Source organism: Cyprinus carpio, unplaced genomic scaffold (assembly GCF_018340385.1).
Source record: "Cyprinus carpio isolate SPL01 unplaced genomic scaffold, ASM1834038v1 S000006749, whole genome shotgun sequence".
NCBI lineage: Eukaryota > Metazoa > Chordata > Actinopteri > Cypriniformes > Cyprinidae > Cyprinus > Cyprinus carpio.
The window spans coordinates 140953-167515 of record NW_024879348.1 but is presented as its reverse complement, the minus strand read 5'-3'; the positions used below and the strand labels follow the sequence as shown (position 1 = coordinate 167515).

Genomic DNA, 26563 nt, shown 5'->3' with positions numbered 1-26563 from the left:
AAAAACTTCTACGTAACGATAAAAGAGAATTAGGTAGTATTCCCACCACTTTTGTTTTGTTTTCTTGCAGCCGCACCAAAGAAACCTGTGAACCAGATGGTGAGGATGTTAACTCTAAAAATGGTGTCACCAGCTGATTAGTTTTACTTTTGTATTTTTGATTCTGTAATTTCTTTTTTCCCCCTTGTAATTTTTCTCATATTTTTGATGATTTTCCTCCATTTTCTTTGATGATATACATTAAATTATTTGTCTTTTTTACAAATTTTTTGTGTCTTCTTTCTGGGTTTTCGGCTGTTTGTCATTCTCGTCTGTTTTGTTCTTGATTATTCTTTTCTTTTAGCTTGAAAAGGTTTGACTTGGGGCCATGGTCAGGAAGTCATCCAGATCGTTCAGGATTGGATTAGTCCAGATGCGTAAACTAAAATCTTCCTCCCAGGAGTGCTGCACAAAACCACCCCCCTTTCATCATGTTCTGAGCGTCTTCTAACAGATCCCTCGTCAGCCTCGCCCCCTGAGACCGGCGTTCTGAATCTGTTCACGCCAACGCTGGAAAATACCTGGAAAACCCTTATTGCCAATCGTTAAGGACTCGACTCTCTACCGAAAGTCTGTGAAATGTCCTCGACTTCTCAGCCGTCAGAACAAGACAAACCTATTGCCGGTCTATAAGTCAGCTTCTAAAACACTCCCACCACAGTGTGACATGGATCTGACGCCACACCCTTGAACATATGCAATAAACCCTAGTGGGCAATTCGAGCGTTCTCATAAACACACATGATAACTTAGGCTACTCTTAACTCTCCTTATTCCTTAACATTAATTAAGGCGAACTTCGGCAGCTGAAACCAGTTTAGTGATGCTTTGCTCAGTCCTTCAGGAACACCAGACAACTGTTGCAGTCCTCGTTTAGGATCCTAGCAGCCAGAAATAAAGACTGATGTTCTCAGTTGACGGTAATAAAGTCGGACATGGCTTCGCCTCCAAGCAACTTCACGAAACCTTTCACATGTGCATGCCATTCCATCAATTAAGACTGAACCTCAGCTGAGAGCATTAACCTCTGAAAATGTCTTGTCTTGAACGGGGAGATTCAGAAAAGTCAAGCAAGCCTTTGTTCAAGATCACAAAAGCAAACAAGTAACACTAAACTTCCGTTTGTCTGGCAATGATCTTCTCCTTGAAAATACCTGAAACAACTAGGTGCTCTGTCCTATTCAGCATATGTAGCATCAAAGGAGACTGATCACTTCATGAAATGTCTTCACCTTCAAGCAGTTTAGAACTAATGGAAAGTTGCTTGCTCAGTGAAAACAAACAGCAAACATAGAAACAAACCACGATGAGCCGGAGTCGACTTACAGAGGACTCCTCCTGAATATGCATCATTGCTGAACAATGGCCTGAAGAACCTGAACTCATCTCATGCCAGCCATGAGTTTCGGATTTCCCAAGATACTGAGGAACCGAAACAGTACAAAAACAAGAAGCAAATCAAGTCCCCAACGACCTAGGCTGAGATTCTTCTCAAAATATCTACGTTTTCCTGTGCAGCAGCACTTTCATGCCCGCAAACGGAACAACAACGAGAGCCCCAATTCGCCTGCAGATAGCTGTATGATGAGTCCCCTCTGACACAGATGTAACTTCTCTGCTTAGTCCTGCTGACAGCGGATTGTCTGAACCCCCTGATGTCGGACCAGTCATCGTACAGACAGACGATGTATTAGAACCCGTAAATTCACATTCACAAATCATCGAGAGGACCGTGAATTTTGGAACCCATATAAATCAAAAATCAGAGTCATCTGATGAGACCGTGATTTTGAACCCCCTAAATCGGAATCAGAGTCCTCGAGAGGACAGTGATTTTGAACCCCCTGCCATTCACCAATCCAGCGAGTCATCTTGTCGATAATACTGATGATGAGAGCAGCAGTGATGCTTCTGCAGAACCCTCCAGTCCTGCCGGAAGTAAGCTTTATTTTGTATTTGTACAGTTCATTTCACAGTATATTAACTCATGCTTTACATAATTTGTGTAACAGATGTATCAGAACTAATCGGTTACGAATATCTCTTGCATTATGGTTTCTGTCATACATTTTAAATTAAAAAATACAAAACTGTTAAATTTTGGGGGGTCATTTACATTTTTATTAAGAAATAAGTGCATTTCATTTAGCAAGGATGGAGCATTAAAATGATTAGAATTTCAAAATAAATGCTTTTTTTTTTTTTTTGCTATTCATTAAGTGATCCTGAAAGTTTTACTTAAATATGAAGCACCACAACTCTTTTCAACATTGCTAATAATAACAAACGTTTCTTGAGAAGCAAATCAGCATATTAGAATGATTTCTGCAGGATTATGTGACTGAGTTTACTGAAAAGGGACATTTATTTACATAATAAATTACATTTTTAATATATAGTCAAATAATAAGTTATAATAGATAAGTAATACTATTTCACAAACATTACTGTTCTTACTCTACTTAAATGCAGTTTTGGTGAGCATAAGAGACTCACAAAAAGCTTTCAGTAACATTAAAAAAATATTACCAAAAACCCAAACTTTAAAACTGTTGTGTGTATATAATGAAATATTTGATTAATATTTGGAACCATTGTGCAGCTGAATGTCTGCTACAAATAAGTGTATTGTGATTTGTACATTACTGATTACATACAGTAGCAGTATTTGTTCTCTGTCACTGATTTTCTTAGGTTCCAAGTCATACCCAGTGAGTCCTCCAAGCAACAAGGACAAAAAGAGATAAAAACTTAAAGTTGGCAATGCGGTTTTTTTGGGGAAAAGGGCACATAACTTGTGGGGAGTAAAGGAACAGTACAAGACGTCCCAAACAGAAGGTAAGACTGACCTATTCTGTAAATTCATAAAACCTTAAAAATGAAGGCGGAAAAAATCTAATAGATTTGGTTTGCATTTGTTACCGTCTCATCTTTCTTTCCTTTTAGAGGGTGGTACGCAGATACTAAGGTGGAGTTTAAAAAGTTGGTAAAGAGATGGTGCTGCTGCTTATCATGTGGCCTCTCTTCCAGCCTCCCATACTTAAGGATTTTGTTTATTGGCTGTCGTGTTGTGGCAAGCAGCAAAGGATGATGCAAAGGAAAGGCCTCGTTTAATGCAGGAGTATTGGTTGAGCTTCCTGAGCGCAAGAATCGCATGAGGTGAATTTATGTTTAAGGGATAGTTCTCTTATCCTCAGGCCATTCTTAATCTGTTTTTTCTTTCTTTCATAGAACGTAACAGGAAATATTTAGCATAATGTCCAGGTTATTTTGTTTTCTATTTTGCAACTTTAGTATTTATTCTGTGTCTTATTTTAGTCTTGTACTGTATAGGATTTTAAATAAAAATATCTAAATTTTCTTAACATCTATTTTGTCAGAGAAAAATGTTTTCTATTAGGTTCTTGGTGTTTTTGATGATGGTCATGCAGCTTACCTGGCACTTCCAGAACTTCATCTTGTCTGCAAACAATGTGAGAAACTCTTCGTTCTTAATTTCTTTATTACTCAGTTTCAATCAGTTATTTTAAAGGGATTATTCCACCCCAAAATTGAAAATTTGTCATTAATCCACTTACCCCCATGACGTTCCAAACCTGTCAAAAGCTCGTTTGTCTTCGGAACACAATTTAAACTTATTTTGGATGAAAACCGGGAGGGCTGTTACTGTACCATTGACTGCCAAGTAAATAACAGTGACAATTCTCCCGGTCCAGAAAAGGTATGAAAGTCGTCAGACGAATACTCATCTGCCATCAGATGTGCAATCTGGGTTATATGACAAGCGACGAGAATACTTTTTGTAAGCGAAAAAAACAAAAATAACGACTTTATTCAACAATTCCTTTGTCAGTGGTCTCCTCTGTGTCTCTCCATATCACCGTATGCTGTGTATGCTCTGCTGTATCATCCACGCCACAAGGATGTACTGTTTTATTTCAAAATCAAAGCTAAAATACATGTAGAACAACAGCGCATCCTTGTGGCTGTGGATGATTACAGAACGCTTACCACAAAAAGGTTCTTGTCGCTTCATATAACCCAGATTGACCAGGGTCTGATGGCAGATGGAGTATTCAGACGACGACTTGTCATACTTTTATAGACTTGACACTGTTATTTACTTGGCAGTCTATGGGGACAGTCACAAGCCTCCAGGTTTAAGTGATTAATGATAAAATTTTCATTTTGGGGTGGAGTATCCCTTTAAGACCCCATATAATCACTGGACTGCTAAAAGAGAATTTTGTTAACTTTTTTTCTTTGCAAGTGAAAAAAAGGTGTGGAAGGACATTGCGGATGAGAAATTTCCGTTACAGGTGAAAGGAATATCTTCGTGTCTATCCCAACCCATTGCTGTAGTGCTTCGCGTGGGGGGGCAAGACACTAGGGCGATACGGGATGGCCGAGTTTGAGTCCTGCACTGTGCTCCAATTGGATGGCAGCCTGATCTCCAGATCTGCTTTAAGGTGCAAATTAATCAATTGTGGGATGCTAGATTTCTTTGTGAATATTTGTGAACTTTACAATTTAATGTCTTTATACTAAGGAAAATGAAAGACAGTGGGGGTACTTAATGGGGACCATCACAGCATTTTCTATCATTTTGATCTGATAAATGTGGTGGTGTTGTCTTTCAGAAAGACAAGCAGAAAGAGTGGATATATAAAGGCTCAGACAAGTTGGAACACATTGTAATATCAAACAACGTCTGGCTAAAGATAAACCGCAGCAAAAACCTCCACAGAAAACACAACATAAGCCACAACAACCGTCTCAACAGAAAACACAGCAACAACAACCTCAACAGAAACCACACACAGCCAACTCAACAGAAAACACAGCAACAACAAACCTCAACAGAAACCGCAACAGCCTGCTATAAAGAGGTAGAGTTTTTGTGTTTTTTGCACATCCTGTCTCTTTTATGCACGTTCCCAAATAGACATTGCATGTATTCAGTAATACAGTATATTGGGATATAGAAACATGCTCATTATCAGTATGACAAAAATCAATATTTTTCTCACAAAAAAAAAAAATTTAGTCGTGTTCTTTTGCAATTTTAATTTAAATGTTCTAGTTCTTTTTATTGAAAAAAGTGAATACATTTATGAGAACAGCCATTTTTTTATTTATCTCTTTATGTAACGTAATTAAGTTCATGCACAACTCTGTTGTTTAGCAGGAAATGCCCACGCCTCAGCTCAACACAGCCCTCTTCGACAGCAGTTCCCTCAGCGACTGTTACTTCTGCAACTGTCACCTCAAAAGAGCCGTATCCTGTGCAGGTCACAGTCACCAGAGCTTCATCTATTAGTCAAAAGATTATGTCGGCTGCTTTCTTCAGCCAAAAGGTCATCCTTGAGAGGTTGACAATGCTTTCAACTGTCTTACGAACTTTTCTCAAATTTTAAGGTGAGTAATGGGCTTGTCCTAGTTAAAGGCACCGTTCACCCAAAAATTTAAATTTGCTGGAAATTTACTCGCCCTCAGGCCACCCAAGATGTAGATTGATTTTGTTTCTTCATGGGAACATATTTGGAAACATTTAGTATTACATTGCTTGCTCACCAGTGGATCCTCTGCAGTGAATGGGTGCCGTCAGACTGAGAGTCCGAAACAAAGCTTATAAAAACATCCCCACAAGTGCTGTTTTTAAAAACAGTTCTAAATAAACATGTCTGTGGATTTTGATGTTGAGAGGACAACAGGGGTTGGCTTTGTCACTGGAGGAGGCGTTATTATCGATTGTAGACATATTTTGGCCAGAAGTAATGGTTTTAGGTTAAAACAGCTTTTCACTTCACAAGACGGTAAGTAATGGACTGGAGTCGTGTGGATTGCTTGTGAATTATGTGTGATGTTTTTCTCAGCTGTCTGGACTCATTCTGACGGCACCCATTCAGTGCAGACGATCCTCTGGTGAGCAAGCGATGTAATGCTAAATTTCTCCAAATCTCTTACACTTGGATGGCTTGGGGTGAATCCATTTCAGCTAATTTTCATTTTTTGGGTGAACTATTTCTTTAAATACAGAATGATTTGGAATACTAAGCACCAACCACGTCATATTGGGCTCTATATTCTAGAAGTGCAAAACGACCTGCCCCTGATGAGGAAGAAGAGTGTTTTTCAATGCAACACCAGAACAAGTCCATTTACTTGAATCATCGCTGTTGTCCAGCATGTCTGGATGGGGTGAGACCGTCTCAAGGCGACATGCATCGTGGTCAAAATCCACTTCTTATACCACTGCTTTTTAAGTTTCGGCGAATGACGGCTAGAAGGCGCATCGATGGAAAGGTGGGTGGCGTTTGAGGAAGTTGCTTCAATTAGTGTTCATCTACTCTCAATGTACGTATACTACTGGTGAAAACTTTGGCGTCACTAAGATTTTTTAAAAGGGGTCATATGATGTGATATCAAGTTTTTCTTTGTCTTTAGAATGTTACAAGTTGTTCATGCATATATATGATCCATAAAGACTAAAGTCTCAAACCCAAAGAAATATTATTTATTAAAGTTAAGGACCCGTCCATACCCTCCTAAAACGCCTCGTTTAAACACGTCCCCACATGTCTACGTCACTGTGTTGGATGATTTGCATAACACCACCCAAATGTTTACGCAAAGAAAGAAGGCGTAACTTTTATTCTCGCTGTATTATTGTTGCCGCTGTGTGTTTCCAAATATGGTAAGGGGCGTAACATTTTTTGGCAAATCACAATACGCTGGATAGCTGGCCAATCAGAGCACACTACACTTTTTTTTTTTTTTAGAACAATGAGCTTTGTAAAAATTGATGCGTTTCAGAAAAGTAGCAAAAATAATGTATGGTATGTAGAAAATGTTTTTTGGACCATAAAACCAAAACTACTACACAAAAACAAATACACAAAATAATGTTATTTTTAGCATCGTCAGATGACCCCTTTAATGTTTTTGAAAGAAGTCTTTTATGCTCACCAAGGCTGCATGTATTTGAGAAAAAAAAAACAAGAATGGCTATATTGTTAAATATTATTACACTATGAAATTAATATTTTCTATTTAGTTATATTTTAAAAGGTTATATATTCGTGTGATGCAAATCTGAATTTGTCTTCAGTGTGATTTTCAGAAATCATTCTAATAAGCTGATTTGCTGCTCAAGGAACATTTCTTATTATTTGCTCTCTTTAGGGTTTTTTTTTTCCACATTTTTTTTTCTATCGTTCTCCGTGTGGGCGGAGCCTGTGCGACATGCAGGAAGTGCAGGAATACTTGTTAGAAACACGTTGTGACTTCCTTTTCCTGGAAATGTTCTGTATGGACCCGTTTGTTCTTGTGAATCGCGCCCGACCTCCTTCCACATCAACCGGCAAGCCTCACCTCTACCTGCCGGACATATCAGAGGGCAGAGAGGTGTTGCCGGTGCCCTGCATTAATGAAGTGGACAATACGCTTGCTCCTAACATAAGTTACACCAAAGACAGGGTTCCAGCTCCGGGTTTTTCAATCAATACAAGCCCAGATTTCTTGATCGGCTGTGACTGCACAGATGGCTGTCAGGACAGGTACAGTTTTTTTGAGTCTGCGTTTGTAGGCGAAAATTTGTGAAATGAAAGGAATTTTCCGGGTTTTGTACAGGTCAATGTTTATTTACAGCTGTTTATCTGTGGCATGTTGTCTTTTACTTCAGAAGATACTTTAGACTTGTGAGTCATCATTCAGTTCATTTGTTGTAGGTGGCCTTTAAAGGTTTGTAAAATGTTTTATGCAGATTCTAACATTTTCCAAAAATGTTTTACCATAATGACCAACTAATTTATATTCTGGCAAGTCATAATTCTTGAGATCATACCCAAAATATGGCTTCCCAGAAAAGGCGTTTTTTTGGCTGGGAAATAATGAATTAGGGAGCTGAATATCCCTTCTGATTTTAGACTGCCAACAAGTGATAATTATTTGATTACATGAAATGGATTGAACTTGGAACATTCCTTTTAAATGATGGAAATTGCTATTAAATATTATGTATTTGTATGTGTGACAGGTCAAAGTGTGCATGCCACCAGCTGACCATTGAGGCTACGTCCCTATGCAGTGGAGGTCCAGTGGATGTTAGTGCTGGATACACACATAAGAGATTGCCAACCACCTTGCCAACAGGGTTAGAAACAAACTCTGTCTGTTTTTCTGTATGTCTGATTATCATTTGGTTACAGTAGAGCCCCTCTAATATCAGACGTGACACATCAGTGTTTATTTTATTGTCAAAAATATAGTAATCTTGATCTGCTCCAGATCAGCACATAGCTAGATATGCTGCCGGTCAAAGGTTTGTGGCTAAAATGTTTTAAAAGTCTCTTATGCTCACCAAGGCTGCATTTATTTGATCCAAAATAGAGTAAAACATGAGACTTGTGAAATGTTATTATTATTTAAAATAACAGTTTTTATGTGGATATTTTAAAATCTAATTTATTCCTGTGATGCAAAGCTGAATTTTCAACTCCGTTACTTCAGTCTTCAGTGTCACATGATCCTCCAGAAATCATTCTAATATGCTGATTTGGTGCTCAAGAAACATTTCTTATTAGTAGTATGTTTAAAACCGATGTGCTGCTTAATATTTTTATGGCAACCGTGATGATTTTCCCCCAGGGTTCTTTGATGGATAGAAAGTTCAAAAGAACAACATTTATTTGTAACAATTTTGGTTTTTACTGTCAGTTTTGATGAATTGAATGCATCTTTGCTGAATAAAAGTATGACATTTATTCAAAAAAGTAATCTCACTTACCCTAAACTTTTAAACAGCAGCGTATAGCCTTCTCACCTCAAAAACAAGTTACCCTTATATATTCAGACACAAAGCTGATTGAAATTCTGTTCTTCATCTCTGTAGGGTGTATGAGTGTAACCCTCTGTGCCGTTGTGATCCGAGAATGTGCAGCAACAGGCTGGTTCAGCACGGTCTGCAGCTGCGGCTGGAGCTCTAGACACAGCACAAGGGATGGGGCATCCGCTGCAGAGATGATGTGGCCAAGGGTACTTTCGTATGTGTTTTCACTGGTAAGTGAACATGCATTATAGGTCTTTGCGTACAACAAAATTCCTCCCTCATCACCTCCATCTATCACCTAACAGGTAAAATAGTAAACGAAGACCGAGTGTATGAAGACGACACCGTGTCTGGCAATGAATATTTGGCCAACCTTGACTTCATTGAGGGTGTGGAGAAACTGAAAGAGGGTTATGAAAGCGAGGCGTACTGCTCGGACACAGAGGTGGAAACCAACAAGAAGACCATAACAATGAAAACAGGGCCATTATGGAAAAACACTCTCTACCGAGAAGACTCCAGCAGTGGTGAAGGTGTGTTCAAATATTCAACCTTACGACCATATGAAGACATTAGCCAAATAATTGCATGTCTTTTCATTTCTATGTGTAACCATCAAATCTTTTCTTTTTTCTTTATCCATAGAAAGAGAAGAACTTATGGAACTGGACACGGAACGAGAGGAGACAGAAGGTAAGATGCACCGTTATGTTAGTAATTTCTATGCTGCTATTGTTTTCATTACAATTTTGAATCGCCTTTTATTTTTTTATTTTATTTTTATTGTCATTTGTTTTGTGCATTTGTCATTTTTATAGTTTTTTTATAATTTAACCATTACTATTTAGGTTTAATTTTATTTCAAATTTAGTTTGTTAAATTTTTGATTTTATTTATGTCCAGTTTACCTTTTAGTAATTTAGTGCTTCAACACAAATTTATTTGTTAGTTGCTAAGGTACTATTTCTAATTTTCACTTAGTTCTGTCAAATGATTACTTGCATACAAAATAAAAGTTTTTTTTTGTTTGTTTACATTTAGTCCACAAGACAAAAGAATGGCTGAAATTATTGAAATAACCTCAGTCAAAAGTTTGTGAACCCTTGGTTCTTAATACAGTGTGTGGTTACCTGGATGATCCATGACTGTTTTCTTGTTTTGTGATGGTTGTGCATGAGTCCCTTGTTTGTTCTGAACAGTTAATCTGAGAACTGTTCTTCAGAAAAATCCTTCAGGTCCTGCAGATTCTTCAGTTTTCCAGCATCTTTGCATATTTGAACCCTTTCCAGCAGTGACTGTATGATTTTGAGATCCATCTTTTCACACTGAGGACAATTGAGGCACTCAAACACAACTATTAAAAAAGGTTCAAACATTCATTGATGCTCCAGAAACAGAAACACAATGCATTAAGAGCCAGGGGGTGAAAACTTTTGAACAGGATGAAGATGTCCAAATTTAGTACTGCCCTTTGGAAGTAACAGAAGATACTTGCATGTTTCCCGAAAGACAAATTAAGTACAATTTACCTTGATCTTCAAATTCAAAAAGCACTAAATATTAAAAGACTCTTAAAGCATTGTGTTTCTGCTTCTGGGGCTTCAGTGAATGTTTGAACCTTTTTTAATAGTTGTGTTTGAGTTCCTCAATTGTCCTTATTGTGAAAAGATGGATCTCAAAATCATACAGTATTAAGAAAAAATGGGGTTATTTTAATAATTTCAGCCATTTTTTGCCTTGTGGACTAAATGTAAACATCTTTTATGTAAAATATCTTACTCAGGACAGTAATAAATAAAAAATGGCATGCATTTTGTATTATCTGTCTTATTTTGTTAAAATTATTTACTTTTCACAGATTCTGCAAGGGGTTCCCAAACTTTTGCACGCCACTGTATATGAATGTGTACTACGGTTTTTATTTATTATATATATATTTTGAAAACATTTACATGTGTATATACATTTATATATTTATATAAATATATTTTATATATAAACATAACATATTTTTGATGTAAGAGAGACAACGAGGCACATAGGCTGAGATCTGGCAACTTTTTTGCATTATACACGTGGCTCTATCATGTAGTAAACTTGCCTGATGTTGTTGTTTTTTTTACCTGTTTAGTGAATCACATGTTCTTAGATGAGAGAAAACTATCCCATAAGCCACATGAAACATATAAAGATGCTCAGAAGAAAGTGATCAAACAAATGAGAGGGGACGGTCAGTTTCTATTCTCTCGATTCTCAATTTCTGTTCATCGTTGTCTGTTTCTAGTGTTTCATTGAATTTGCTCTCAGTCTGTAATTTGTGTCTGTAGGTGAAGAAACCTCAGGTCCAAAGCGTTGCTTTGCCATAAAGTCATTCCAGAGGAGAGTAAAACCTCCAGAAACCTTGGACGCAAATGATGAGAAAACAAGGACAGCTGTAACAGGCAGAAACACCCGCAGACTGTTCAACGGCGAGGAGACTTGTTACATCATAGACGCGAGACAAGAAGGCAACCTCGGCCGCTTCATCAACGTAAGCCAGACTCAGCCTCGTCACTAAAGATGTGTCAGCAGTGATACAAGTCTGAAAATATTATTCACTTCTATCTAAATTTTTTTTATTATTAATCCCGCATTTCTCAACAGCATAGCTGCAGTCCGAATTTGTTTGTTCAGAACGTCTTTGTGGACACACACGACCTTCGGTTTCCATGGGTGGCATTCTTCGCCAGCAAGTCAGTGCCTCGATTCATACCAGCTTGGTTTTCTAATAAAGGAAGTTTTACTTAAAAATAAGTGGTTAACCCAAAGTTTAAGTCTTGCTATTTTTAATGTTAATTTGAATGCTATTGTAATGTTTTATCCAGAAAGTTGTCTTACTCTGTTTTCCTCTCGTCTGTCTTCACCAGGCGCATCAAGGCGGGGACGGAGCTGACGTGGGATTATAACTATGAGGTTGGCAGTGTGGAGGGGAAGGTTCTGCTCTGCTGCTGTGGCTCTCTGCGGTGCACAGGGAGGCTGCTCTGATGTACTGCTTTCAAGAAAAAACACTAAAGCTCTCCTTGAGGTGTTATCATTGTAAACAGTTTGACCAAGCCATCAGAAGCATAGCTGAGGCACTGTTCTGGAAGAGCGTTCCAGTCATGACCCACTGAATATGAAAAGTATAAAATATATTAAAGTTTGTGTCATTGCTTTTATTTTAGTTTTGTTTGTTTTTACTGTTTTTTACCTCTACAATAAATGTTAATAATCACTTAATAAATGTAAATAAAATTTGCAAATATCAAAGTTTTGTGTAATATTTGTGTAATAATCATGTTGGGGGAGGGGGAATAAAACTTGTTTTATATGACAGTATGGTATGTATAATATATAAAACTCTGTACTGTGTTAGTCTTACTGTAGTATCAGACAAAACTAAATTAATACAATTATTACTACTATAAAATAACGAAGCGCTTTCAGATATATTACGCTTTTTTTGTCTATTTCAGGTTTGCTTTTGGGGGTATTGTAGTAACTATGCTATTTGGTAGCTGCACATTTTTGCGGATTATCATCTTGGAATAAATAGTGCGCTGTTTACGTCGGATGTGCACGCGCGCGTATAAAGAGAACGTTGGAGGAGGGACCGGAAGTTGTTTTTTCTTCACTGTTTAATTGGGCTTGAGTAAGAAATTTGGAGCCGAAGCGTCAACACGGATTTTCTTTGGGACAAACGCACAGGGCTGGCTGCTAAAACGGTGATTACAAAACATAATTTTACTGTCTGTCACTTTTTGCCCCACTCTCAGCCGGATCCCCCACGAACGAGCGTTTGAGGAAAGGCCCGTTGAAGATGAGAAGATCTCGAAATGGCCGTCGACGCGCACAGCAGCTAGTTAGCTCGAAAAATATAGTATTTATATGCTGTTTTTAAACTTTGCGGTTCCATGCCATGTATCGACACTGCCGCACATTTTATAACAATAGAGACGACTAATATACGGATTCCCTGTTATTACAAGTGTAAAAGAAATACCGATGTAAACCAATAACAACTTGAGCTAACGTTAGGTGGCTAGCCTGTCCATTCGTTTCAGCGAAAATGTCGTTTTTTCTTGTTATTATATATAATAAACATCTGTTCATCTGCTTACGTTTATCACTAACGTTACCGTTAATTTCGAGTAACATTACTCGGTGTTTCCTTACGTTACTTGCAGCTTGTTCTGAGGTTTCTCCGCTAAATATAGAAGTTGTCTCGAATAACTGGCTCTTGGTGTAGTTTGAGGCAGAGTTTCTGTATTATAACCCGTCAGCTTTCTGTTTGTTTTTCTTCCCTTCCAGATCTTAGATGTTCTATCGCGCGTTTAAATGCATGTTCATATTCAAATAGTCATCTTAATTCTCATTCTTCATTTTCTTTACCGTTAGCCTCGTATAACTTCCCCCCTTAATATGTTTTATGCATAATGCATATGCATACAAATCCTGTAATATTCTTGATGTATAATATAAAGGCTGTTTTCCATGCAGATCCTGAGTGGTCCTCTCCTCAGTATTGCATAACACTAACAACACGTGTGTTAACCACACAATAAAAATAATGTAGCAAATTGTTATTAATTAAAAATCTCAGATTTCCTTGTTAACGTTCTGTTTGTCCTTCAAGTGTTTTAAGATCTGTTCTGACCTGCCTCTATAAACTGTCCACTTATGGACTTTTAATACTAGACAGTTGTTTGACTTTTTCCTGTATTTGCTGATTATTGTTTATATTAAATGCCTGTGTTATAGACCTTTTTCCAGCATATGAAAAGCTTACTAGAAGTGTTTTATTAAGTAGTTATTATTTTTGATCCCTTTCTTCTATAAGAATATAAAAGTCACAGGCTATTGCATTCTCACTTCCTCTATTTTTAGCAGATATAGATAACAGTCTACCCTACTGAATGTAAACATAGAGATTTTAACCATTCAAGCATGTATGCTGGGTTCTCGTTTTGCTTAAAATATTAAAAATGTATGTTAATGTTATATATTACAAATATTAAAGAGATTCCAATTTCCGTTTAAACATGTATTGTATTTTTTTTTTCTTGTTTATTTTAATATATTTGTTGTACCTTGAGCAGATGCCGCACTCCAGACGGTACCCGTCCTCGGAGAGGGCCAGCCGCAGCAACTACCAAGATCGTTATCGTGAGCGGGACAGAGACCGAGGGAGAAAACCTCGACATCGCCGCTCACCGACGTTTTCCTCCAGCAGTGAACGTGAGAGGAGAGGGAGGGGACACAGACAGGATGCCGGTTATGCCAGATCCAGGAGGTATGATCTTGTACTGGAAGCATTGACCAAAATGATCAAATTGCATGAGTTACCGGTGCTTGATGCCTTACACAGCTCAAAAAGACACAGGCTGACAGCAATTGAGGCAGACTTCCTCTAAGCCGAGTAATAGGATTGTTGTCAACCCTTACCACAGGAACATTAAATTGACACTTTTTCAGTTTAGTTGTGCTGTAAATTAAGATTATTATAATATTTTTCTTGTTTTTTTTTTTTTTTTGTCTAGAAAATATAACCTTAATAATACTTCCTTTTTTATTACTCAGTAGTATTAATAATAATAATAATCATGCTTTTTAATGTGCATAAAAGGCAAAAACTGTTTTCAGCATTTATAAGACATATATTTCTTTTTAATAAAATAATAAAGTGAAAATTAAAAGTAAAATTTCTAGCACCAAATCAGCATATTAGAATGATTTCTGAAGGATCATGTGACACTGAAGAGACTATAGTAATGGCTGCTGAAAGTTCAGCTTTGTCACAGGAATAAATTAGTTTGTAAAATATATTCAAATAGAAATGTTGTATTGCATTGTAGTAATATTTCAAATATTCTTGTTTGAACTGTAGTTTTGATCATAAGACATTCAAAAACTATGTATATAAAATTAAAATAAATTTGTAACATTATTATTATTATTATTATTATTATTATTATTATTATTATTATTATTAATATTTAGTGCTGTCAAACGATTAATCGCATCCAAAATAAGTTTTTTAGATAATGTCTGTGTACTGTGTATATTTATTATGTGTATACAAATACACATGCATGCATGCATGTGTGTATATATATATATATATATATATGTATGTATGTATGTATGTATGTATGTATGTGAAAAATTTCCATTTATATATCAAATATTTACATCTAAATTATATGAATATAAATATATACATGTAAATGTATGTAAATATTTTCAAAATATATATTGTAAGCGTATGTATTTATATATACATAATAAATATACACATTTTGAATTGCAAATGAATAATTTCTCAAATTTTAATATACTTTAGACTTTATTTAAAATAAAAATGTTAAATGTTTAAACTTCTGATCATATGACAATCAGAGGTTCATTTTGGAGTGTCAGGTCCAATATATTTTATTATACATTTTTTATGAATATTAATTTAAAACCAGGTAATATGCAGTGCTTACTTGGAAATCATTCTGTGTTAAATGACACTCATCTTCTCTCCAGCTACGACAACCGCTCTTCAGACCGCAGGCCTTACGACAGACACTACGGCGAGAGCTATCGGCGTCTGGACTACAGCCGCGATCGGGACAGGGAACACGGGACGCCGAGGAACTACTACTCCCGCGATGCCTCGCCCAGCTACGACTACCGCGGGGGCCACGACCGGGAGCGTGAGGACTCGTACCGGAGGAAAGGCAGCAGGCGTAAGCACAAACGAAGGCGGCGTAGAACCAGGTCCTATAGCCCATCGTCCTCGGTGAGTACTTCAATACCCGAGCCTGCTCTTTCCCTCCCCCAAATCCTTTCTCCTATCTCTACCTCTACACGCTCCTGTCTTTCTTTCTCCATAATGCTTTTCTTTTCCACAGCCCCAGGATTGGGTAAGTATGAACTCCTTTGTTTTATGTTCTTCTTTTTGTTGACGTTTTGTCTTTTTTGATAGTGATAGTCCAAGTCTTGGCTTTCAGTGTTAGCCCCATCTGTAACATTAAATAGTGAGGCTCAATCCAATATACATTAATGGTAATACACTCAGTGAATAGCTTTGTTGGGAGAGCCTCTGTAATTAATATCTCATAACTTTCATCCATTCTTTATCTTGCTGTATCTGCACACCTATATAACTCTTTCAACACAGTTTAGATGTCAAAAATGAAAGCATATAAAGCTGTTTCATAATTTCAGCTCTTTTTCATCTTATTTCCAGTCTCCCATTAGAGCACCATTTTCTTTGGAGATGTTATGGATGTAATAGTTGTGAATTAGCAATGCCTTTACTCATGTGCTCTTCTATGAGTAAATGTTGATGCAGGTTGCTTTTTGTGACTTTTTGTCAGGGTTGCTAGGCAGAGGGATGAGGGGAGTTTGAAAGCAAGAAGGGAGGGGTAAAATGTTATCTTTGACTTGATCCCTTGCACTATATCCCTATCGTTATATATATCTTCTCACGTGGTGTCATACGAATCGCCCCATGACCACCAAACCTACCTACAACAACTACAACACTGCTCATCTTCGACGCCGTGGCTACGGCTGCCCCCCTCCACTCTCCCCGCTCCGCCCACCTCCCCTCCTCCCTCTGCGGTCGTGGCGTGACCTCTGACCTGTGACCCTGGCCGGGGCCGAAGCAGCGGAGTGACAGCGGGACGAGGGCACTGTGTGTGAGGGACGACGAGGAGGGTCACCTGATCTGTCGGAGTGGCGACGTCCTGCAAGAGAGATGTACACACTGCCACTACTACTACTCCTCTACTCCTATATCGTAACCTTTCTCCCTATCAGTACCAGCACACAGCAGACACACACAGGGTAGGGCAGGAGGTCATGATCATGATGTTGGTGGTGATGATGATGCTGTCGTAGAATGTTCTCCCCTTTTGCCGGAACAGGCAAGGGGGGAAGGCATGTCCAACATGTCTTTAATAGCTCCTTTATTTATTCTTCTCAGTGGGGTTGGGCTGTTTGTGTTGCTGTGTAGAAGAATTATGATCCTTTTTAATTCGTGCCGGCCAGGTTCCCAGATTTAGCTTTTCCACGTCTCCATAATGTGCGTTTTATTCTGGTCAAGATTCACATTGCGCCTATGCTGTCAGTCATTTAGATTTAAGGATACGATTGCACTGTGACATTCACAATATTTCCATAGTTGCTGTGCGTGTCATTTTTCATAGAATTTAAAATAATTTTTCGTTTTTGAATTAGCTTAAAGCAGTCCCATAGTTTAAAAATCGTTTAGTGATTTTTTTTTTTTTTTTTTTTTTTTGTGATCTAATATTTTTTAAAAACAGAAATGTAGACTATTTTTGTTGTTGGAAAAACGTAACGTTTTTTTCTGACCATGTTTACATTATTCCTTTCATCAAGTTTGTGCATATTGCCACTTGTCAGATTTTTTACTTTTTTTTTTTTTTTAGGTTAACCCGTATAGATAGTCACAGTTTTGGTTATAAATGTGATTTTAGGAAGCTTGTTTAGGATGGCTCTTTAAATACGCTGTCTAATTGCTCTCTTTACATCTCCCCTCCCCTTTCTCTACATCTTTTTCCTTCTATTTGTCTCTTAGATGAGATTGTCAGCACTTTGGGCGAGGGCACCTTCGGGAGGGTGATGCAATGTATTGATCATCGCAGGTGAGCGTCATCACTTGGCAACCAATCAGCTGCTTTATTACAAAACCAGCATGGTGTGAACTTCAAACGAAAAAGTGTTGCTTGGCTGTTAAAATGTCTGTCTAGTTGTTAGGCTGGGAAATATCTGCTCTTGGGGCCAGAAATGCAGTGTGTGATTATTACAGGCAGCAAAAAAACAAGGGCTTATAGGCTTATGATTCCTTTAACAAAATGTTCAGAAAAATAAGAACCATTCCATCTTTTGCCAGTGCTTTTATTGCCCTATAATGATTTTATTTGTGTCACCCTACAACAAACAAGAAATCTATTCACCATAGTCCCATCAATGTGGTTCATTTCTTCTACTGCTTATACATGTTTTCGATCTTGTAAGAGTTAGAAAGCTAACTGACAGAAGTGAAAACTGCAGTGTTTGAATTAATGCTCTTCTGCTTGGTTAAGGGGTGGAGCACACATCGCTCTGAAGATCATCAAAAATGTGGAGAAGTACAAAGAGGCAGCCCGGCTAGAGATCAACGTACTGGAACGAATCAATGAGAAAGATCCTGAGAATAAGAAGTGAGTTTGGATCAAAATCTTGCATGTTTTGAGCAATCACATGCAGTACTTAAAGTATAGAGCATCTAGGTGCAAACTTACCTTGAGGTATACCGAAGACCACAGTATTGGTAACTTGCTTACTAAATGTTGTATTATTTTCTCTATTTCTCGATTCTTAGTCTGTGTGTCCAGATGTTTGACTGGTTCGACTATCATGGCCATATGTGTATCAGTTTTGAGCTGTTGGCTCTCAGCACTTTTGATTTCCTCAAAGAAAACAATTACCTGCCCTACTCCATCAGTCAAGTGCGTCATATGGCCTACCAGATCTGCCTAGCTGTCAAGTGTAAGTGTAAACACTATTTTAAAAAGCTAATAGAAGTTAGACTCCATTTGCTATGTATTTAATGGCCAGTCCTACTTCTGGTATTTATGAATATGCTGATTTGTTCTGTTTCTCCTTATTTGCAGTTTTGCATGAAAACAAATTGACCCACACAGACCTGAAACCAGAAAACATTTTATTTGTCAACTCTGACTTCACAATCACATACAACGTGGAGAAGGTAATGAAAGAGTTTGTCATTATTTTTGTGTGTATGTTAACATTCTAGCATGAGCTGCTGAAAAATCTCTTAGTTGACCACTAACATAGATTAAAAGAAAAAATGAGGGGAATTCATGATAATTGATGCTCCCCATCTTTCTCTCTGTGGTAGAAGCGAGATGAGCGTACTGTGAAGAACACGGCGGTGAGGGTGGTGGATTTTGGCAGCGCAACATTTGACCACGAGCACCACAGCACCATTGTTTCTACCAGGCACTACAGAGCACCTGAAGTTATTCTAGGTAAGGACATGACCAAACGGCATGTTTAAGCAGCACACAATGCTCTGAATGTAAATTTGAATGAAATAACTGGTATTAGCATGAAACGTGACTATTGAAGTCACAGGACAAGAATGAGTTAATCGCTGCAGCAACACAGATTAGCTTCTTCCTTTCCAGCACAAAGAATTTAATTAGAGCTAGCCAGAGGTCGCAGTGACTTCATTCAACAGACTGCAGGGAATTGTCCAACGTAAGACTGGTTGCCATGAAAGCTTATACCCAACCTTAATCTGTTCTGAAATATTATCTTATAAAAATATGTTGATTTGATATAAATATAAATGAGTTAGTGGGCACTCTTACTTGTAAGTACACTACCTATAAAAATGTTTCGGTCGGTAAGATATTAAAATGTTTCTGAAAGTCTCTTATGCTTGCCAAGGTGGAGTTAATTATTTATATTGTAAAAATAAAAGCAAAACTGAATTTTCAGCATCATTGTTTCAGTCTCTTGTGTCACAATCATTCTGATATGCTGATTCATTGCTCAAGAAACATTTCTTTTTTTTTATTATTGGAAACAACTTTTTTTTTCAGAATTCTTTGAATAGAAAGTTTTTATTTGTATTTATTTGAAATCTTTTATAACATTTATTTGCAGTCACTTTTAATTTAATGTGTCTTTGCTGAACATAAGTATTCATTTAAAAAAAAAAAATGCTGCAGAGCTGCAGAGATTCATCATTGTGATTTATTCACTTTTTTTAACTTTCGACCTTAACAGTTTGCACACTTGCTGCTGACTAAATATACTGTACAGTGTCCTGGTTATAAGGTTATGATGCAGTAACATGATGTCACCATTAGATGACTCCATAACTCAATATTAAACCCAGTTGTTTTTTCTTGCAGAATTGGGCTGGAGTCAGCCGTGTGACGTGTGGAGTATAGGCTGCATACTCTTTGAGTACTACCTCGGTTTCACTCTCTTCCAGGTACAAAATCTAACTCCACTACCTGGTTTTTCATGCTATCATGACAGCAGATCTACACAGTCTACCACTCTTGTTTATGTTCACTAAGCAGCTTAAGATCAGATAGATTCTGACCGAAGGCTTAGAGGTGTCCACATAAGCACACTGAAGCCAAACACCTGCCATCAACACTTTGACCTCAGATGTGCTCACTAATGCTCTCTCTTTCTCACGCACACACAGATCTCTGTATAGGAACATACAGTATGTGTTGCACCTGTATTGTGAAACTGACAAGACACAAAACAAGTCAGAGTCAAACTATGTAATGTTTATTCATGTTAATTTTGTTTTTGTGCTTCTCAGACTCATGATAATCGGGAGCATTTAGCCATGATGGAGAGAATTTCGGGCCCTGTTCCTTCCCGTATGATTCGTAAGACTAGGTACCTTTTTGACACTGACTGGAATTTTCTTGTGCATTTTTTTATAGTGTAGATTATGTTTATTTCTTGCTTACATACGCAGCTTAAATTCTCTCTCCACCCCATAGGAAACAGAAATACTTTTATCGTGGACGTCTGGACTGGGACGAGAACTCTTCAGCAGGAAGATACGTCAGAGAAAACTGCAAACCTTTACGGGTAAGTAACAGACAGTTTTGGGACTTCATATTTAAGTTTTCTGACATGTAATACATAAATTACTTTTTTAATGTGTATATAAATCTGGGTGGTCAGATGTCAGTGTTCTCATACAGTATTCTTTATCAAATAGAGATATCTTCTTTCTGAAGCTGAAGAGCATCACCAGCTGTTCGATCTGATCGAGGCCATGCTGGAGTACGAGCCGACGAAGCGTCTCACTCTGGCTGCAGCCCTGAGACATCCTTTCTTTCAGAGCACCATCTGCAGCGCTGACCAGAGCTCCGGCAAGAGCTGGGAGGGCAACCGCGACATCAGTCGGTGACAGTGACATTCGTCTTCAACCAGCATCTCTGTCTTACGCCAAAAAACCCTGAGGACTCGCATGCCAAGAGAGATACCATGGGGCTGAACTGACTTTGCAAAAAAGTTTTCTAATGCAAGAGAAGTTAAATAAAGCTGAAGTATATGATTTCTCAATCATCTTCCCATAATGTGAGAACCGCTCCGTGTGCAGCGGGAGAATGTGAGGAACTTGGGACATCTAGAAGATCGCAGTAAAGTGTCATGCTTGTGTGATTGATTGGACATTTGAAGGGTTTTTGAATAAATACTCCCTTCAAGTTCAGTTCTTCCAGCCAATTGTGGCTAATGATATTTTTGGACAGTCATAAGCAGAGGAAAATGTATTTGATGGGTGGGAAAAAAGCATTAACGTAACACTCCATTTGAGAAAGTAACCGACAAAACAGCATCACTCTTACAATATAGTTATTCATCGGGCAAATCTGTTTTGTGCATTTGAGCCCTTAGCTGGTAATCACAGATGCATCGCAACACACACACTGTTTGTATTCAGTTCAATTCAAACCAAGTTACAGAGCAGCAGTGTTCTGGTGAGTTTGTCCCTCAGCACACGTTTACAGTATTTATTTAGTGAACCGGACGTCATATTTTGTGTCTTTGTATGGATTTGATTGTATAAATTTGTAAATACGAATAGAAATATGTTGTGACTATAGAATAAAGGGCCTGTCTGTTTGCTTGCTGTGAATGTTTTCACATCGGCTCTCCAGGCCAAATGTTTTTACAATCACATCATTCTTGTAATGTTGTTTCTATATTGACTGTATGTGTGCAGATGATATACTTTGCTGAAATGAAATTAAAATTTTGGCACTTAATTGGATGTTAGTGCAGTGCTTTAACTAGAGTTGAATACTATGAAACTCTTCTGCACTTTATTATCTTACTTTGGTTATACAACTCAATGATAGAAAACATCTGTTCTTTAAAAAGCACATCCCTCAGGAATCGTTTGAACCTCCGAGTATTTAATCTTTGTTTTTCCATGCAGTCTTAATATCTCAGATGGATATGATGCATGCATTTAAAGGAATAGTTTATCCAAAAATGAAATTGCATTCATCCTCAAGCCATCCAACATAAAGATTTTTTATTTTTCATGGAAACAGATTTAGGGAAATGTAGCATCACGTCACTTGAATGGGTGCCGTCAGAATGAGAGTCCAAATGGCTGATACCAACATCACAGTAATCCATGTGACTGCAGTCCATCAGTTAATGTCTACTGAAATCAGATCTGTGTTTGAAACAGCCACAGTTTCATCAGCCTAATTCTCTCTGAATTAGGAGATAACTGAACAGATCAAGAACTGTTTACAAATTTTTAAAAAAGCCTAAAACAGTTCTGTACAAATTTGTTGGTGGACTTTGATGTGAGAGGACAACAGGGAATTCACTTTTTCACTTTGTTTTGGATTAAGGGTTTGTATTTTGTTCAAAAAGTTAAAACACCGTAATGATTGTTTTTCCCTTCACACAATGAAGTCATGTGGATTATCGTGATTTATCAGCATTTTTTTCAGCTCATTCTGACGGCACCCATTCACTGCAGAGGATCCATTGGTGAGCAAGTGCTGTAATGCTAAAATTCTCCAAATCTGTTCCTATGAATAAACTACAGTAACTCATCTACATCTCGCATGGCCTGAGGGTAAATCTTCAGCAAACGTTCATCATTCCTTAAAACTAACCGTAAAGATGGTAGGGATACTAAAAATATGTGAATGTATAAAACATAAAAACATGTCAAGCCTAAGATATTATGAACAGTGAAAGAATGAAAAAATCCAGAGACGTTTTTGTTTTTGGCCTTCTTTTCCTTATTCATGGCCAAAAGATTTAAAGAGCACAGCTTAGTGTGTAGACAACCACAGTAATGCTCTTCTACAAGCACCTTTTCTCTGACCATCCACCCAGCTTTATTCAGAAAGCATCACTCTAGCAGACGTAATCTACTACAGTCATTTAGTCATTCAAGACCTACTGTCAAGAGAAAAACAGAGAAGTTAAAACAACAACAGACCCAACATACAACCTAAATACAGTATTTGCTAAAGAGTGCAAAAAAACACAATTCCACCTAATGAACGGCAACAATAATGTTCACATGTAAGTTTTCATGGCTAATATTTGCGAGGCAATGGACAAAGTGTTCATACTAGAGTCTCTATAGCCCAAATAAAATGTATTAGTCGATAAATAATAATATATAATATAATAGTGAAAAATTTTGTATTGTCAAATTGTGAAATAGAAACAGGTTGTTTGAGGCTGAATAGTGTAACAGCTGTTGATGTTAAAAATGTCATTCCTTCAACACTGACTTCATTCACATGTTCATCTCATGTTGTCTGTAAAGCTCCTCGAACTGTTTTCCCTCCTACCTTCCCATCTGTTGGGAGGAAAGATCTTCCCCTTAATCTGTTAAGATCAATAAACATACAACAGGTATTTCTCTTCAACTGTTTTAAGTTGCTGTAAGTTTAAAGAAAATAGTTGGTCAGCTTCACCATACTAAAATATTGATTTTTACACATAGTTGTGATTAAACTGATGTTAGCAACATCATGCCTGTGAAACTCCTGCCATCACTAATGTGATTATAAACAATTACGTCATCTGGGAATTAGCTGGGACAGATGCAGGGAGGGAGCTGGCTTTAAAAACATGGAGCTTAATAAGACTGCTGCTGCTGGAAAGCTAGCAGATAGTGCCTGAGTTTGGCGTCAGCTTCCTTGGATCAAATTATATGCATCTCAAGAGTTTCAACAAATATCAGGTATGTCTGACCTTTGTGCAAAAAGGTTTTCTATATGATCTACATGAAGAATTTAAGATTGTATGTTATTTTATTATATCTACTATAGCCTACTTACAATACACAACTAAATAACTGCATTTTAGTGATTATCAAATGTAGTAATGTTATATTATTTTACTTTATCTGTTACTTAATACTATTACTATTAATTGATTAACTGAATTTAGTGATATAATAAATAATAGCCTATTAAGTTAATTGGCTATAATTTATTATAGGCTATTAATTAATTCAGTGCATTCGACCTAAGGATGCATTTATTTGTTTGTACATTAGTAGATATGTGTAGATATGTTATTATCACACGTAAATAGCAAGTTTGCACAATGAATACAGCAGGCTATAGATATATGACTGGTAAAAATGTTTTTAAAAGAAGTCTCTTATGCTCACCAAAGTTGCATTCATTTGAATAAATACTGCATTTATTATTAAAAAAGGTAAAATAGTAATATTGTGAATTTTTGAATATACTGTAAATGTAAAATTCCAGTTTTTTATTTTGATATTTAAAAAAAAATGTAATCTTCATACATAGAAGATATAAAGATACAAAGTAAACAAAAATTAAAAATACAATTCTAGGTTTTAACGCAGCCTGTGCTTACATTTATTTATTAGACTGGGTAGCTGAAATACTTTAGTATCACTTTGTTTGAGAAAGACTCAAGTTCATTAAGACACGCTGAAGGAGAGATGGATGCCGTGGTGAAGAAATCCCTGGGTGCCCCCTTCCGACAGCTGACCAGCTGCGTGACCGGGGATAAGGATGGATTTAGCCGGAAAGGCAAAACCGTCCGAAGAAAGAGCGCGCCCTGCTGCTACGGGCAGACAGCACGCGACTCATCCTGGTTGAGGACTTACCAAGCGGAGCTACACAGGGAAAGGTACAAAAAATGCTTATAAAGTTATTGGACACTTATTAGCTTATCTTTATGGCTTAAGTTATAATGTAATTGTTTGTATTCTGTCTGAGAAGGAAACTGAGGCAAGTTAAATTTGCGCAAAAGAACGCAGAAAGAAGCGCAATGAGGACACATTACAGGAGCCCACACCGCTTCACGAAGGTACGTTTGTGCTCACTGATAGCTAAATTATATTTGCTGAAACAACAGAATACAGTGGCTAACTCATAGTAGCCTATATGTACATTTTTCAGGCACCTGTACAGAGGGCAAACATAAAAAGCAAGACCTCCACCAAAAGTGACAGCTCTCTCTTTGGCGCCTTCCAAGGACTCAGTCTCAATATGAATGGAGCACAAGCCTCCATAACAACACCACCACGTGCAGATCTGTGTAAACTCATGTGACCTAGAAAACCATTTCAAATGACTCTAATGATGGGACATCTGACTGTTATCCAGTATATCTCCTGCTTACCAAGAGCGCTGCTGATAAAGAGGCCTATCAGTTCAATATCTGAGGCGAATTATGAACCACAGATGCTGCATTCCAAGAATATCCTATAATCTGATTATCGTGTATCATGATAAGATATCATGATTATGATAAGTCATGAGACCTCAGTGAAAATCTGTGTTTAAAATATAATTAAAAAGTCTTTAGTATCTATTTAAATATATATACAAAACAAAGAAATAAATTGATAATTAATAAATATTTAATATTTTTCACTTTAAGCCCCTAACTAAAATCTGAAAATAGTTAGAAGGGTTTTCACTGGTGGTCTCAGACTCAGTGTACAGTATGTGTGGTTTATATTTATTGTCTCCATGTTTCTTTTGTATTTTTCTTATGAGGATTTACAGTAACAACTGAACTCAGATTTGTTTCTCAGATGGCTCAAATTACACTGTTACTCTAACTGGTAAACAACTAAATCAGTTTGGCTTTCTTTTGGGTTAAAATTTTCCAATAAAATGATCTACATTTGATCATTTTGCTGATAATAACCTGATAACCTGAATTTTATTCCAGTTACCTATATGAACACAGTGAACAAAATTGTGTTTGTCAAACAGGCCCTGGAGCTGTATTCACGTAAGACAATTCAGTTAGTGGATACACAGTACAACATTGCAGAACATGAGCCGGCACATTTGGCTGTGTTCCCCACCTCTTTGTAGAAAGCCTGTGTACAGCAAAGGCCGTGTCTTTAATTATTTCCTCTTGTTTGCCAAAGGTAAAGCATCTCACTTATGCTCAGACTCAGGAACAAGATACTCAGCACTTTACAGGATTGGCAGTCGTCGAAACAAGATACTATACGTCAGAGTCACTGAGTTTACTGATGCCCTGATGTGAGCAGCAATAGGCCTGCACTACTCTGTGCAAGAATAAACAATGCTGCTAATTGTCACACTTATTATGTTATATTTTTGTATAGCCTGATACTTTAAAGTCTTGGCTATAAAAAAATTCTCCACCATTTTTGCCCAGTAAGTAAGGTACACCTCATTTACCACAGCTTGATCTTTTATGAACCCATATCATTACACATAGACTGTATGGGGTAAGTTATGTCACAACTGGAACCTGCAGTTTGACACTGATTTGAGAAACCTATTTGAAATATGAAATCTTATATTTAAAAAGGCGGGCTGTAGCTTTTAGCAAATTAATGAAACTTCAAGAATGGTAAAGGTAACATCCAAAAAATATCCAACCATCGTTTGGGGTAAATGTACAGTTTAAATTACAGTAAATTAATTTAGAAAGTTACAACAACACACGTGACAACTTAGGCTACCCCAATAAAAATGTATTTTTTTCATGCATTCATGGAAAAATAGTTGTGTCTAAATAAATTTGTAATTTCTTTTTAATGTCCCAACAACTAGCAAAAGTATATTCAAATTTAATTTGGAGGACAGAATT

At 37.3% G+C, this 26563-nt stretch overlaps 4 protein-coding genes across 6 annotated transcripts in view; all 4 read left to right on the top strand.

Annotated features, from left to right (window-relative positions):
* Positions 1-26563, top strand: part of LOC109085862 (chromosomal protein D1-like) — a 166714-nt gene that overhangs the window by 20827 nt on the left and 119324 nt on the right. The window lies entirely within an intron of this gene.
* LOC122144679 (histone-lysine N-methyltransferase 2B-like) overlaps positions 1-26563 on the top strand; it is a 170766-nt gene that overhangs the window by 88903 nt on the left and 55300 nt on the right. The gene's annotated exons all lie outside the window — the stretch shown is intronic.
* Positions 1695-12066, top strand: LOC122144661 (histone-lysine N-methyltransferase SETDB1-A-like). The gene is given in 16 exon segments (XM_042755792.1): positions 1695-1711; positions 3070-3198; positions 3271-3273; positions 3358-3361; positions 3440-3526; positions 5225-5330; positions 6098-6357; positions 7255-7598; positions 8078-8194; positions 8933-9099; positions 9175-9402; positions 9515-9562; positions 11001-11099; positions 11197-11399; positions 11513-11601; positions 11776-12066. Coding segments are annotated over 16 exon segments (2019 nt in total). The 3' UTR covers positions 11894-12066.
* On the top strand, positions 12457-21720 carry LOC109111945 (dual specificity protein kinase CLK2-like). Of its 3 annotated transcripts, XM_042755806.1 has the most exons (13): positions 12457-12612; positions 13987-14180; positions 15419-15674; positions 16549-16639; positions 17481-17547; positions 17989-18105; positions 18267-18433; positions 18559-18653; positions 18807-18936; positions 19831-19913; positions 20259-20338; positions 20446-20536; positions 20670-21720. In XM_042755806.1, the coding sequence occupies exons 2-13, from the start codon at positions 13987-13989 to the stop codon at positions 20859-20861; spliced, it is 1563 nt and encodes a 520-aa protein (XP_042611740.1). In that variant the 5' UTR covers positions 12457-12612; the 3' UTR covers positions 20862-21720. The 3 variants fall into 3 exon arrangements, with proteins under 3 accessions (XP_042611740.1, XP_042611741.1, XP_042611742.1); XM_042755807.1 differs by lacking the exons at positions 12457-12612; positions 13987-14180 and having other exon boundaries at positions 15533-15674; positions 15787-17547; XM_042755808.1 differs by lacking the exons at positions 12457-12612; positions 13987-14180; positions 16549-16639 and having other exon boundaries at positions 15541-15674.